Genomic DNA, 17106 nt, shown 5'->3' on the forward strand with positions numbered 1-17106 from the left:
AGAATATAGTTTAATTTGATAGAAGAAATTAAAATATTGTGCTACAATTTAATCGTAAGTCAAAAAAATAAATAAAAAATAAATAAAAATATATATTTACTATTCTAAGCGTTCGAAATTTTTTTTTGGGTACTTCTGATTCTGATGTTGCGTATAGTGACGTCTTAAATTTTATATCAAAATATATATATATATATATATATATATATATAAAAGATAAATAAATTTTTATTTAATATTTTATAAATAAAACTTACTAGTCTATGATAATTGAAAGAAAACTTTTCACTAATATATGACATTTAATTTTATATAATAACAACATTTAAATTTATTCCTATCCAATTGAGGAATAGTGCTCACGAGACACTTGTGGTCAAATATAAAATACTTTATTGTATTAATGGTATTTGTCTTTTTTGACATTATACTTGATTTTTTTAATCATATATTTACTTCTGCAATTATAAATTTCTATATTATTAATGCCAATAAATAAATAAATAAATAAATAAATAAATATATATATATATATATTTGTCATCACAATTAATTCATGATTATTTTTAATATGGTGCATGAGGCTTATTTTTGTCTCGTCCTCTTCCTTCCCTCTTAAAGAGTTTTTATATGGTGACATGATTTATAATATGGGAGGGCATTAAATATAAGAGTAAAATAAAATAAAAAAATAATATTTTTATTTTAGGAAAAAATTAAAAGGACGCGTCTCATTATTGTTTCCGTCAAAGAGTCAAAATAATACTCAACATAATTTTCATTTTGAAAATACATTTTATTTTAATGTGAATATTATTATATTTATTTTTAATCAATTTATTATAGTACTAAAATAATAATATTTTAGAGATAAGAAATATTAGAAAAGTGGAGTCTTTTCGACCAAAATCATAATAAGAGGTGTATTTTTTATTTTTGCCCTTTATTTTTTAAAATTATCAAATGGTATCTCTATTTTGATTATTATCAAAAGTGAGACAGTCCATTGTCTCTAATATGACCATTACATTTGTTTTATTTTATTAAAAATTTAAACAAGTGCAAAATTATTCACTCATGCTATTTCTCAAGAACAAATTAACTATTTTTAATAATTATTTATTTATTCCTCAAACTATTGACTACCTACAAGTGAAATTAATTTGATTGAAACTGTTCAATGTCATAAGTTTGAGAATTGTGATCGTATTTAAAAATGAATTTTATTTTAAATTAAAATTACCCACTAGGCGTTTTAAAGAAATTATTATAAAATTTTTGCTCCACGAGGGGTCCGAGCATAATAAGGGAAACAATGGAGGGCGTAATTGGCTAAAGGCAACCCTAGAAAGGGCGGGCCGTTCAATTGTCGGCATCCGGCTGTTCTTCGCTTCGGTTGCCTCCAAAACCCCCTTCCCTTTTGAAAACCTTCCTTTTTTCCCTCATTCCAAACCGCTCCGGCCTCCTCCTCCTCCTCCTCCCCACTGCATTAATTGCGTTTATCCCTAGTGAATCACCTTCCATCGCCGCCCGTCGCCGAGCTTCGCATTGTGGTTGTTGTCGCATCCCCACTACAAATTATGAAGCGTATCTTCTTGTTCGTCCCCTGCTTTTCCTCTTTTTCTCGCTTCGCCAACGGAAATCCCTGCCCTTTTCGTCCTTTCCCCGACTCGTGCTCTGCGCTTGCGGGCACTTGGCCTCGGGAGGGCCGCCGCTGCTCCTTGTGGGCTATCGACCACCCTATGCGTGCTCTGGTGATCGGATTTCGAAGTTTGGGATGGAGCAGCAAGAGGGAGGCCGTGAATACGTGCCTGCGGCGGTCGGTGTTCGGGAAAAAAGGAGAAAGAATCCGCTTCAGAAGCTAATCCTCGAGGAGGCTTATCAAGGTTCGTCATGTCTTTTAAAGTTTAGATTTTTTTTTTCTAGTTTCTTGTAGACTTCGATTTCTGTATGATAAATATGACGTGTTTGTGTTATTGATACCGTGTCGATCGTTGGTTTTGCTGCGTCGTGGTGTTTCGATTTGTTCTTGCAGTGATGCCGCAACCAACGTCGCATATGAAGAGGGAGCTAGCAAATATTACGGGGCTGGAATACATGCAAGTTCAGTATTGGTTTGGGAACAGAAGAGCCGTTGCCAAGCATGGCCCTAGGAAGAGAACGAAGAAAGATCAAGATGATCCCCTGGTTGTTGGGCAATCTTCTCAAGCGAAGGAGTACAATCCTGGCTCGAACATGCCACTTGCTACAATAGCTATACCTGGGCCATCTTCGACTGGTTTGGTAGATCCAGCAGAGCCTGGAGTTGCATTGACTCTGCCATTGCCAATTCCTACAGTAGAATCGGTGACTATGCCTTCTATTAGAGGTAATGACTCGGCAAACAACTTTGCATATGCAGGACCATGTGAGACACAAACAGGAGAGGAGCCAGCCTTGGCATTGCATCTGTCAATGAAACAATTAGATACCGTGCCTTCTGTCAGAGGGAATGAACTTCCAAAAACCTTTGAGAATTCAGAACCAGATTCCATGCAGTCTGATGTGGTGCCGGCCTCGGTATTGCCTACTTGGGTGAAACAATCAGATTCATTACCAGTGCCCCTTTCCTTGAAACAATTGGGGAGCAAGCCTCCTGTTAGAGGTAATGAATTTTCAAAAGATTTTGCTTATGCAGGACCATATGCCATGCAACCTGGAGAGGAGCCAGCCCTGCCATTGCCTTTGTCGATTAAACGACCAGATAACATGCCTTCTGTCATACAGAATGAGCTTCCAAAAACCTTTGCAAGTACTAGGCTGTGTTCCATGCAGCCTGGTGCGGTGCTGGCCTTGCCAGCACCTAATTTGATGAAAAAATCAAATCCACCACCTTCAGGGATGAAACGATCAGATCCAGTGTCAGTGCCAGTGCCAGTGCCACTTTCGATGAAACACTCAGAGACCATGCCTTTTGTTAGAGGTGACGAATTGCCAGAAAACTCTGCATATGCAGGACCATATTCCATTAAACCTGAGGAGGAGCCAGTTCTTGCATTGCCTCTCTCAATGAAACGACCAGATAACATGCTGCCACAATACTTTGCAAGTAAGGAACCATATTCCATGCAGTCCAGTGTGGTGCCGGCCTTGCCAACTTCAACTTGGATGAAACAATCAGATATATCGCCTCCAGGGGTGAAACAATCAGAACCATTGCCAGTTCCTGATGAGCTACAATCTATTTTAATGCATGTTGAGACTAATCATGGGCGTCCTCTAAGAGGCAATAGACCAACTGAGTGTAGTCCTTTGCCTCCTCCGGCTACTGGGACCTCTTTAGGTACCCTTCTCTGAATTCTTTTGTACTAAAGATATTGTTTCCCTTTTTTTTCTTACAGTAAAACTAAGATAAATCATTATGCAGCTAAGCAATTATTGCTTCATAATATACTAGATTGCAACCCTGTTGATAGTTTGTATTTCTGTTTCTAATTATCTTAGACAATGCTTTATGCTGCATCGTTATATGGGACACTGGTCTCTTATTTGTATAGCTAGGATTATAGAAATTGAAATGTTAGCATCACAATATGCTGGTTTAGCAATGAATAGTCTAGGAAACTACATTTTAATAGGGTTATAACTACTTTTTCTTGGTTGGCATCTAAAATTTTGTGTTGCTATGCTTATATATAGGAAAACATATTCATACAAGAAAATTCATATTATTACTTGAACTAGTTCAATGGCCACTTGACAAGTATTTCTATGTTTGCCACATGGAATCTCTAGAATCTAGGATGTCTTTGTAGCCAAGTAGGTAATTGCAATAATTTATGGGTAGATGATTTGCATTTGTTTCTTAAGAAAACATAGACATTGCTGTCTACACACTAGATTTTTTTTGACTTTATCAAACTAATCATTCAGTTATCATATGATGGCTTGATAATAAATTTCCATTGTGTTTAGCATCTAGTCACAGTTAAATTACTGCTGACCTGGGAAGTTTTTGTTAGTTTTTTTGTCAACCAAATCAGTCAATTATTACCAAAAGTATCCAGAATAAAAGTTTCTATTCTATTTGACTTCTAGATTACATTCATGTTTGTTTGGTTGATTCAAAATCTTAGTCAAGAAATGACCCCTTCTATGCTTTTGTCTTAATATCATTCACCACATGGATTAAAATACCATTCTTGGGTTGCATAAACTGTCCTGTTGAAGAACCAAGATGTGAAATGACACTAATACCCCTTTCTTTTGAGTTACTGATCCTCTATCTGAGAATTCTGCCACCACTTTTTAATCTTGGGTACTACTGCCTGGTCTCAGTTTGTAAGTCCTTGCCACTCCGACTGTTAGTCGTCTCTCAAGTCCTTCCATTGTCCCAAGATCAAGCACGAAAAACCTCTTCGTCTGTTCAATCAGAAGCCAAGTGAAGAAACCTTATCTCCATCTCACTGCTCCATTGTTTGCCACTTTACATCTATCAATTACCTCTAGGCCTGTTGTTGTTGTTGTTGTTGTTGCTTGACATCGGTCAATAGCCCACTTCTTACTTTCCTCCGGATGCTTAACAATGGACCAAAGTGCTCCGACATCAACCTCATGCATGACTGGAGCTTAGTGATTCTCATCTCATGGTTTTGTTCCATGACTGAATCCCAAATTAAGATCAACTATGATCAGATTTTTTAAAAAGAGAAAGAAAAACACCCAATTATTGTAGCAAGCAAAAGAGTAACTTGCCTTTGGATTTGGGTTATAACTAGATTTTTGACGTAATTGGGAAAATTTAATTTGAAGCAACTTGCTCATGGACTTCATGGCACAAATCCTGCAACAGATAGAGAGAGAGAGAGAGAGATACTGTAGTAATCATTTAGTTGATTTAATTAATTTCTATACTAATTTCCCTCACACATTAACTATTCTTCCTATTTTTATTTGCTTAATTTTTTACTTGTTTTCTTAATTTATTGTGCTACATAGTTTTATAATATTTATTGCTTGTCAAACCTTCACATTGGCTATGGTGAAAAACTTTACTATTAGAGAGGTAGATAATAGGTGTGAGATAGATAATAGATGTGAGCTAGTGGAATACAATCTTAGGTCGATGATCCATGGTAGAAGATTTAGAACGATTTAGGAATTTTATCGCTAATGTAAAGGACAAGAGTCTTGAGCTTGTTGATCATTCATCTCATGTAGCTCCACTGATGTCGCCTAAACATTATTTATTGCGAGATCATCGTTTTGTTCTTGACTAAGAGGACCACTTTTCAAACCCTCATACTTAACCTAGGCCTAAACATGAGACAAATACCACCATCTTAGTTAAATTTGAAGCCCTTAATTTTGATGGTCGTTTAAGACTAAATGCATTTCTCAATTGGGTTGCCGAAATGGAGGATTACTTTAATTGGTATTGTACAATGTGACTGAATAAATGTGATTTGCAAAATTCAAACTCGAGGACTTGACGAAGAAATGTCATGAATGGAAAGAAAAGCCCAATCATAGGGTAGATATGAAACAAATATTGAATAATAAAGACATCCCAACACACTTCAAAAATCAGTAATACATTTTATGGACTAACTTAACGCAATCAAACATGAGCATGATTAGATGCTTAAACAAAATTGATAATTTATGCATGCAGTGTAATGCCAGATTAGACCTTACGGAAATAATACACTATGTAGATTAACTTAAAACAATCAAACATGAGTGTGATTAGATACTTAAGCAAATATTTATGCATGTGGTGTAATGCCATATTAGACCTTAAGGAAATTCTGATACACTTTATTAATGGATTTAGGCATGAAATCTAATGACAAGTTGTGTTTTTCCCCTGATCCCGATGGAAGAGGCTTGCCATTTGTGGACCCTTGAGATTGATTAATTTGTGAAACGAAACCTTCTATCTTCTTACAGTTAGGCTCCTCAATTAGTAATGCTCCTACTTATAGGGCATTACCATAATTGAGAAAATTCACTAATTTGGCTCAGCTTAGGACTATCATCCAACAAGGGGTGACTAACGTACAAAGCCCATGAAAAGAAAAGAATCTCAATGTCAACATTCAGTGCTATAAATGTCATGGCAAAGGCCTTGTAACATTAAAGTGTCCTTAGAGAGTCTTAGCATTTGAGTTGAAATACAACTTTAAAGACGAAGTAATGTAACTTCTGATAGTGATGAAGACTCTTTAATGGGCACCAATAGAGTGAGGGGACATAAGGGAGAGACTTAAGACTCAAACGTAGTGCTTTGTATCATTTTCACTCCCATGTTAGTCAATACATGGACTCAAACGTAGTATTTTCTATACATATGTAGTGTGGAAGTAACTCTTATAAAATATTATCAACAGTGGGAATTTTATTATGAACATAACTTTGATATACACCCTTTTTAAGATTTAGGCATGCCCAAATCACACCTAAGATCCTACAAGGTGGCATGGGTAAATCATACTTCCCTTCCGATTATAGAGAGTCAGGTGGTTCCCATTGAGATGAATGTATCCATTCACCAAATATGGTGTAATATTTTTCCTATGAATGTGACATTGTTTTTTGTTGGCCTTGATTTTATGAACCCTTGGTTGCTCACTATTGACGAGAAAAAGTTACTTTTTCAAACACAATGGAACATTAGGTTGCACTCAACCAAGCCTAGTGAGACCAAGTCCAAACCTAAGCCATCAACTGAACCGACCTAATCTTCTAAGCAACCCTTTCACCTTTTCACGTAATCTCAATTTGAACAAGGAAATGAATCGGGAATAATTGTAACATTAATGACCCATGATCTCATAGTCTACCCTAGTGAGTTACTGAGGGAGCATCCCAATGGCATATTGGGCAATACATTTGAAATATATCATTCTAGTAAATTAATGAAACCTATTATTGCACGAGTAAGCTCTCTGGTGTTGCCCACGTCAATCTTATCTATGAGGAATGTACCATTCCAACACTTGATACGTTTCAACACGTGCCAAAATAAATTTAAATAATCTTGTTATGGTTTGTGAAATTTTCCAAAATTACACTTTTATTTTAAAAAGTAAAGTTAAATTTGAAGAAAATTACATGAATAAAATTTATATGATCATCTCGACATATATTGAAGTAATAAATGTAAAATAATCATTCTAATTCAGCTATCTAATTAAATAGTTGTATTAAATAAAAAATTTAAATGAAATATGATAAAATAAGTATAACCCACTTTAAATCACCTCATTATACTAATACATGTTGAAATGTTTCAAATATCTACCCAACATATTACAATAAAATTTAAATTCATTTGACTATCTAGCATATAGAAGGGGAGCCTTGACACAATAGTAAAGTTACTGCAGTGTGACCTCGTGCAAAGCAGAGTAAGACTGCGTACAATAGATCCTTTCCTGGGACCTCGCATTGGCGTGAGCTTCATGTATTGGAGGGGGGGGGGGGGGGGGGTTTACTATCTAGCATATGTTAAATGTGTTGAAGCGTCTTGAATGTCAACTTAGTGTGGCATTGTAATCATACTACTGCAATCGAATATTGGAAATGCAACTAGAAGCAATAGTTTATACATTGCTCTCATTCAATGTATGATAGTCGTTTTAGTATTAGCAAGGTGTAATCAATAGTCAAGATTTTTGTAACATTTTATCACTTGTTGCTATTTTAATTCAAGTGTCTTTTTAATTTTTGATTAGATTTATATTTAGAACAATGTAAGTGGTCGACGATTATAGAATTTAAACTCACTTGAATTTTTCTTGGTGCATTGGGAGCATACCAATGGATACCGAGTATCTACATGACATGACATTAAAATCATACTATTCTAGTGGCTGAATGTAAACCTTGATCAAAGCCAATATATGTTAGTATACATACCGTGTTATATATATATATATATATATATATATATATATATATATATATATATATATATATATATATATATATATATATAACTAGATATGAATATTAACACCATAGAACAAATAATAAATTCACTTAGATGATGTAATATATCAACATATACAAAATTGGATTATATTAGACATATTGGGACTAAAGTGGAAATTTTAGAAAAAATTTGATCGTTAATAGGCACAATTAAAATACAAAAGGATACATTTAATTTACCATGAAATATGTCAAACCTAAACAATACTATGTATTAGTAATATTACACAATAATTTATTAAATATATTATAATATTATCTTTAATTAATAATCTAAAGTTATGAATCATATGGTAGTATGTATTAGTTACAATATGTTTTTTGATAGTAAACATATTATGCAATGGCATATATGTAAAATTTGAGAATGTATTAATTTAGGGAAATAATATTTAGCATGAAAAATCCCTACATGAATGGAGCATGACACTCACATTGGCAGTGGGTCCCACTGTCTACTCTAGTGGGACCCACTGCATGCAGTTGTGAGTGTCATGCTCCATTCATGTTGGATTTTTCATGCTAAGTATCATTTCCCATTAATTTAATAGCATTACTATAGTAATAGATTAATATGATATATAATTTTAGAAAGTTATTAACTTATGATATGATTTATATATAAAATGATATTATCATACGTATGAACTAGAGTTGAAGAGAACTATGATGACTGCATTTGATTTGATTTTATAAATTTGATATGAGTCTTATATTACAATTTTTAAAAGAGGGAAAATGAGAAATTCATTTGAAATTAGGTTTGATCCATTAAAAGTAAATAATTGCTATTGCGTAATGAAACTAGATTAGCTAGATTGGAAATTAAATTAACATTATTACACAAGAAGCATGGTTTGAAATCTCGTACCATGCGGGGTGAAACAATTGAAACATATTATTCCAATAAATTACTAAAATTCGATACCACTCGATTAACCTCTAATCCGTCACTGACACCATGCATTGGAACATCGACACAATATCAGAATAATATCTTTCTATTCAAAGATCGAAATTCCGATAAGTTATAGATTTTGAACCTGATTGGAAGAAAGTATAAATCCTCTATATTACGATAAAGAAGAAAGGTAAACTGTCAACTTGTTAAGGAGTGGAATCTCAAAGTCAGTAGGGACATATGATGAAGAAACTTTATGGAAAGGAGACACAAATTGATGGCACCCAAGGTGCAATCAGCACACAATAATTGCGAATGTCTTGTCTTATTGAAACATGACAATGACTATGAGGGTGGAGTTGATGGTTGGTTACGAAGTCTTCCCATGTGAAATTCATCTTCTCTTCCTCTCTTCACTTTGATTGGTCCTCACATGTCTTTTCCTCTCCGAAAAAAATTAATTTATTGATATCTCAATTTGTCGGTTCGGTTTCAATTTGGATACTAGGAAAAATTGTTTGTTTCAATTTGGTTTTAGCGCCACGCACACACACACACGCACACGCGCGCGCGCGCACGCGCGCGCGCGCACACATGCACACACACACACACACACACACACACAATGTATGTTACTTAATTATTTTTATTGTTATTTACTATTTATGTTTCATAATCAATATCAATCTTTAAATTATAATAAGTTTTATTATTAACCTCAATAGGATTATTGTTAGGAAACAAGTTTTTAATTTGTTTTTGATTTATTATATTTATTTTTTTTATTAATGGTTTTAGACTAAACCAAACCGGAATAGACCAAAATAACTGAACTGAAATGTTTTCGTTTTCGTTTTAGTTTGGAGCTTCAAGACTAAAAATATTTTGGCTTGGTAAAGTGAATTTTACTCACCCTTAGTGTTGAATGTTCATTTCATTATCTTAGACTCAACAATAATATTGCAATGATTTAGAGAACTAGGTGTCTCATTGCAATAGGAAAATCACAACGAGGGTGGAATTGAAGGTGGTTAACAAGTCTTAGCATGTTAAAGTCATCTCACCGTCCTCTCTTCACATTAGCATATTCTTCATGTTCCTCTTTCTCTCATTAACCATGTTGATTTATTGGAAGTTGGAGTTGAGAACAAATGGGAGTCAGTAATGATTTATGCATGGTTAGTCACTATTGGCAGTGATGACTATATGGGTTGGTAAAAGAATCTATCTAATGGATATAACCCTACTCCACAGGATGTCATCTGATCTGATCCAACAAAGAATTATGTTATTTTGATTTCAGGTTTGTTCACAAGTTTAAATATTAATATCTAATTCAAAATACCAAATAGCTCGACTCAAGAAGGGGAGCCTTGGCATAATGGTAAAGTTGTTGTCGTGTGACCCTGTGATCATGAGTTTGAATTGCGGAAACAATCTCTTGCAATTTGTTTACAATAGACTTGATGTGGTCTGATCCTTCCCTGAGACTTCGCATTGGCCGGAGCTTCGTGCACCGGACTGCTTTGTATAATTTACTCAAAATTTAGTTACTACATAGTAAATCACTCATTTTCCATCCCTATCTCTAATTAATAAGCATAATTGATTAGATGAAATTATGGTAGGTTGTAGTAATATTAATAGTGACAGAAATTTACAATTTAGAAATTGAGAATCCTATGGATTTACTCTTGGAGACTATATTGTATTTCATGACATGTTTATATATTATGTATTTAGATTTATACTTATACAACATTAAATGTCCGTTTGTATCTTTACTTATGGAATTTTATTTTATAATATTATAATTTAATTTATTGAAGTAAGTATTTGTAAACATTAATAATCACTTTCATGTAACCATGTACTTGGTTTTAAGCACGGTTTCGGATTGATTCAAAAAATTTGCATCAGATCAAATTTTGAGAACCTATTGGATTTGGTCCTCGTTCACCTAAATAACCACAAAGAATTCAATGATGGTTATGGTAATGATACCATTTACAGGATAAATTTCTTCTCAAGAAGTGCTAATATATTTTTTATTTCTTGGAGTTCTGCATGGAATATTACTTGCTTTGGTAAGTGATTATGAGCTTCTTTGCATTTTGTACCTATCAAAGTGTTAGGTGCTAAATTTAAAGTATCTTTTATAGAGAACTTATAATGTGAAGAAGACAGTTAATTTTAAACAAACTTTGATATGAATTCATAAGCATTTGCCTAGGAAGTTGTATAACATATATGCACTGTGCAGTGGACCACCTGCAAAAGTTCCAACTTAATCATTAAACAACCAAAACTTTCCTTTTATGTATTGGAGTTCATATTGTACACTTGAATGTTATCTCTTCCACTTTAATTTGTCTTCAATTACATCATGTCTTTTGCTTTCTTTCCTTCGTATTATTTATCATTCAGTTGACAACAATAGTACGGATAGTGATGAAATAAGGTCGATATATTTGAATATCCCCATTCTTTGTACTTAAGGTCGTTCTTTACTTCTTTTAGATTTGTCTTTTATCTTCATTCTTTTTGTGTGGTAAAAAAAATTTAGTGAGTAGCCTACAGCTGCTACAACGTTCTCAAATTTGCATGGCCCATTAACTTAATCTTCCAACAATTGTCCAAAATACTTAAATCTAAAATGGTAGCTGTGCAACATGTTTTTTATAGCCTTATTGACCATTCTATTAGCTCCCACTTTCCTATGTGGGATTATGGTTGCTCAATCAACTATGCCTTGGAACTAAACTGAGGTGTTATAGCCTTCCATTCAGATTTTGGCATTCTTGTCAAGATCTCAAGTTCTTAGTTGGTGAAATGTGAGATCTGGCCAATAATGGCTGCCCCGTCATAGACAACCATTTCCAATTAGAGCCTTTCACCAAGCCTAGGTCTAAGTTTGGTCTGAAATCTCCCTATAACAACTCTATCCAGTTGGGAGAATCCACTCATTAATTTATTAGACCAACTATTTGCTATGCCTCATAATTCTTATGGGTTGTTACAGTAGCTCATTTGGTTAAGATATTGTAAAACATATGAGTTCTTTGGTTCATGACCCAAGAGTTACCTTAACATAATTTTTTTCTAATAAAAGGACTGGAGCTGTTGGATCCATTCTCTTTTAATTCATTCCTGTATCTTCTATCTCTTATAATAATTGATGCTTATTTAGAATTTATTCACTAAACTGGTGCATTGTTGGAACATTATTGGTATAGTATTTTTGTATGGTTGAATGAATCAAAAGTATTGGTACTAGTAGTTTTGTATGATCGAGTGTATCAAAGTGCTACAATATAAAGTATCTTTATGTCTCAGCAGTTAAATAATGATTTTTTTGTCATTTAATGCCATAGAATTGGACTACTAAATGACATGTAATTTTAAAATAGAAGTAGGACATATACCTGTGATAATTGTTATTGGTCCATACAAATCATGTCTTGTATGATTTTAATTTCCAGCTGTAATTTCAGTAAGTTTTGGTCGATACATGCCTGTCTTGTACCATTTTACAGTTTGGACAGGCCCAATGTTGGATCTGTATTGGTAAAGCAACTTTGTATGGTTGAATGTACCATGGGTATCATAATATAAATGCTATAGTGTCTTAGTCTCCACTATTTTATAAATTATTTACCATTGCTTGAAGAAATTTGACCTACAAATGCTGGTCAATATTTTCTTCACTATCAATCTGTCTTGTTTGACCTATAAATTATAGATTCACCATAACACAATGGAACGTGACCTATAAATGCCGGTCAATGCTGTCAATCTTGTCTTCACCAACAACCTGTCTTGTATTTTTTTTTTTCTTTTTGAGACGAAAGTAAGGTTGACACTTGTTGGATCTTTTACGGGGTCAAGGGAAGAATTACTAGCTAGATTGAAAGTTAAAACATTGAATGGAGGTGAACTTGTTTCATCAAAGGGAAAGCGTTTTAGATGTCTGAGTCAAGTCCCTGAATCTGGAAGAGCACAAAATTTTTTTAAAAGCTTCCTTGTGGGTGGGTGTACACAAAACTATTCTTCTGCACCAAATAGATGATAACCAACTGAGGAAGAGATCACATAGAGGATGAGGTTTACATACAGCAAGATGCCAAGTACATTACATATTTGTCTTGTGGAAAATCCCAACATTTTTTCCATTGCTATCAGAGTACTAAAAATTCGAACAGAGTTTGTCCCAGTTGTTAATTAGTGAATCTTAACCTGCCAAATCTAAATTTCCTTGTCCTTCCAATTAGCTGTTAGGGTTACAAGGTTAGTAAGGTATTATTATAGTTCTTAATATTAGTTTCTTATATAACTCACTAGTTTCCAACCTTACATGTTATGATATGACTAGCTGTTCCCTAACACATATTACTATCAAGCTGTCAAACGATATGAATATTGATGCATTGTTTGATTTCTTTGTAAGTTTTTGGGGAAGGAATTTTTTATTGTTAAGTTGATTGGTTAAAGCTTACGATTATATTTATTGTTCTTGATTTTCCCTTTCTTTAATGTTCTTCCAAATTTAGCCTTTTTGCATACTAAGATGCCAGTTTGAAGATTTTTTATCTTGCTTTGCATTGATGTTTAATTGAATAAATTTTTTCTTGATAATTTTCAATGTAGGTTTGCCACTAACTGTTGTTTATTTTTGTATTAGATGCAGAACAAGAATTTGCTTCACAATCCTCTAATGGACAACAAATTGAGAGAGAACTGTTGGAGTTGGCCAAGGTTTTCTTTCTTCAATTCATCTGCTTGGTTATGACTTAATCTTGACATATTTGAAGCTTATTAATAAAGCTCCACATCTTGTTCTGTTTGTATAATCAGGATTAAGTCCATCGGCGAACATTTATCACCTTCCCTTTATAAGGGACTTTTTTTTGTTCATTAGCAGATTCTTACATCTTACTTATCTGGTTGTGTGCAGGCGGAAATTTTCTTGTATTGTTTGAAACATAACATGGCAGATTTAGGAAATAAAATGAACTTTACAGTTCAAGATGCTCAAAAAATGTTCGAAGCTATGACTCAAAATTTTGTGGAGAAATACCAATATTCCCCAGTCGAACCAAGCCTGCTGCAAAAGTACAAAAATGCCGGCCCAACTAATTTTTCTGGCTCTATACACAAGGTATTAAAAGATACAGCTCCAAGTGCTGTGGATGAATACAAGTTTTCCCCAACTGAACTAAGCCTGCTGCAGAAATTCAAAAATATTATGGCAACTACTTTTCCTTGCTCTTCCAGCAAGATGTTGAATCATGGTCATCTTTCAAATATACATCCATATTCTGCCACGTTCTCAAATGTACATCCATATGCTGCATCCTCTTCAAATTCACATCCGTATGCTGCATTGTCGCCAAATGAACATCTATATCCTGCATCATCCTTAAATGTACATACATCGTCTCGACAAAGTGGATTCAAGGTCATGGCTCCGTTAGCAGAAAGCAGCGAGGCCTCAAAGCTTGCTGTAACTGATGATTCCCATTGTCTTTCTCCTAAACTTGGCAATTCATTTTCTCCATCTGACAAAGCAATTCTTGATTCTGGCTTGCCTGATGAAGCAAATAACACACAGGTATTCCAGACTTTCTGAACAATCTTTGGTATTCAATACTAATAAATTTAGTTGCAATTCTTGCAATCCTTTTATAAAAAAATTTGCTATATTTGCAGCTACGGTGATTTGGTTACTGAAGTTACTAAAAAGATTTGTGTATAATTGTCTCTTTTATCTATACTTCCAAAATTTTTAAATTGTAAGCTTAACTCGATAGTTCTATGATAAACATATTTACCACACAATGGTCAGTTGAATCTAGTCCTCAATGCTGTAGTTAATATTTCATCTATAAACATGCCAAAGGTTTCTTGTAAAAGCTTTTTTTTTTCACCAGAAATGGAAGGTTTTGTTAAAGGACTAAGGCGACACCCCTTGTTTTAGTAGACACTCTTCTTATATGGTTAACCTTTGTTGAAGCAACGGTAAGAAGTGACTTATATGAAGGGGGCCTGCACTGAAAAACTCTGAAGGCGCTCCTCCAAGCCTTCAGATAAAGAGGATTAAGCAAAAATCAATCTGGAACTTTATTAATCAGCAGTACAAATTGATTCACACTTTGATCTGACAGCTCGAAAGCTGCCATATCTTAACCTACATTCCTTTTCTGGGAACCTTGAATATTGACCAAACTTAGGTGACACTGGATTGAACATATAAATTGCTATTAAATTCAAAATATGTACAATGATGAAAATCTTCCTTAACATATGCCAGTATTTCAGGTCTTTAGGTCCTGTACTGGTGCTATGATGACCCATTAATGATTCATGCTGATCTCATGGCATTATGAACCTTGTAGGATTGTAGTGACATTCTGAATATACAGATTTTTGACCTTGCTAAAATCTCCATTTTCCTCTTTAGGTGCATACTCCTTCAGGATTGCTCATTGTCAATCGGCCTCAAAAATTCAATAATGTAAATACCTACACTGCAGCATTCTTGGAGGAAGCAAACAACAAGATCAGTCACCAAACACTGAAAAACCCAAGAGAAGAAATAAACAAGCCAAGACACAGTTATGGTAAATATTTTGTAAGATCCCGAAAGACACCTCATAATACATCGCAACAGACGAGCTATTTCAGAGAGGTTGACACAAGTTACAAAACACTTGTTGCTAAGTGGGATCCGAAAGAAAACCGAGCTGTATGCATTCAAGTTGACACAGATGATTCCCTATCTTTGTCAAGAGAAACTGACTCAGAGAATGAGACCACTGGAATGGCAAATGCTTGCACAGATGAATCCAGTGAAGATACTGACACTGATGATGCAACTCAAATTGTGGGAAATTCTGCTGAAAGTGTTGGAAATTCTGTGGATGGCCCTGAAATAATCATCATTGATTCAGACTAAGATCATTCAGGTGAGGGCCATAGAATCATGAGATGAAAGATGAATCTTGGAGATTCATCAAAGAACACTTGTCCCTTTTCATAGAACCAACTCTCTTGCTTTTGTTTTCCAAACTTGTTATTGCATCTTATATTTGCTACATGCAAGAAGGGAAGCCTTGGCGCAACCGTGTGACTTGGAGGTCACATGTTTGAGTCTCAGAAACAGTCTCTTGCAAAGCAAGGTAAGATTGCGTACAATAGATCCTTCTCCGGAAACCTATATTGGCGGGATCTTCATGCATCGGACTATCATTTTTAAAAAATAAATATTTATTACATGCAAAAAACCAATGAATGCTTAACAATTTCACCTGATACTTGCTACATGCAAAAACCAGTGAATGCTTTAATGATTTTGTTGGACAATTTGTGATTTCTTTTTCTTTTTTACAAGTTTTGTTATGAAAGTTGATGGTTAGATATGATTTTAAGAGTACTTATTTTATTATCATGATGCATTGGTTCTTAAGAGTGCTTGAATAAGTATTTTGTATGTGGTCAGTAAATGAGCTTGAATATTAGTTCTTATGACATTGCTATCTCTTAATCATCATTTTTAACTATTGTTTATTCTGTTTTGAGGAATACTTATTTTATCTTTGTTCTGTTATCTAAAGAATATCTCATTCTCATAGGATACCAAGGTAGAGTAGGTCCAATGGGTCTAACAAATTGAATCGGTTGATGTAGCCAAATGGCCCAAATAGGTTAGGCCGAACAACCAAGATGGATGGACTAACTAGAAGGATTGATGAGGCATTATGAATTAATTAGACGAGTTGAATCGATCAGTCGGGTGGGACAAACCTAGTGTATTCAATCAGAGTAGGCCTTTCCGGTTAATTAGGTTAGTTGGGTTTGACCAATTGAGTGAACTACCTTGGTTGGGTAGACTAGATTGAAATAGGTTGGGCATATTGAATTGACTGATTGAGCTAATAGGGCTAGAGTTGGGTGGATTAGGCGAATTTAAACGATTAGACTTAATTCGATTGGCGAGCCTGTTGAGCTTATGGGTTAGTCAGACTTGGTTGAGTAGGTTGGATGATTTGAACATGCCTGACTAGCCAATTGAATTAATTAGAGAAGGTAGGTCAATGGGTCAAGCGAAGGTAAGACTTGTAGGATTAGATGGTATCCATTGATGGGGTTGGGTGAGAGGATCAAATGGGGGTGAGCCAATTGAAATGGACAAGTAGATAGGTGAAACTTTTGAAAATTATTTGATTTAT

General features: G+C 34.4%; 1 protein-coding gene across 1 annotated transcript; it reads left to right on the forward strand.

Moving 5' to 3' along the window:
• The first annotated feature begins 1777 nt into the window (after positions 1–1777).
• On the forward strand, positions 1778–15833 carry LOC141826215 (uncharacterized). Its single transcript, XM_074713460.1, has 5 exons — positions 1778–1886; positions 2036–3322; positions 13566–13633; positions 13833–14489; positions 15339–15833. The coding sequence occupies exons 1-5, from the start codon at positions 1778–1780 to the stop codon at positions 15831–15833; spliced, it is 2616 nt and encodes an 871-aa protein (XP_074569561.1).
• Positions 15834–17106: the final 1273 nt, after the last annotated feature.

The sequence above is a fragment of the Curcuma longa genome, chromosome 4, assembly GCF_044706935.1.
Source record: "Curcuma longa cultivar G26 ecotype Majalengka, Jawa Barat chromosome 4, ITB_CL_G26_1.1, whole genome shotgun sequence".
NCBI classification, from domain to species: Eukaryota; Viridiplantae; Streptophyta; class Magnoliopsida; order Zingiberales; family Zingiberaceae; genus Curcuma; species Curcuma longa.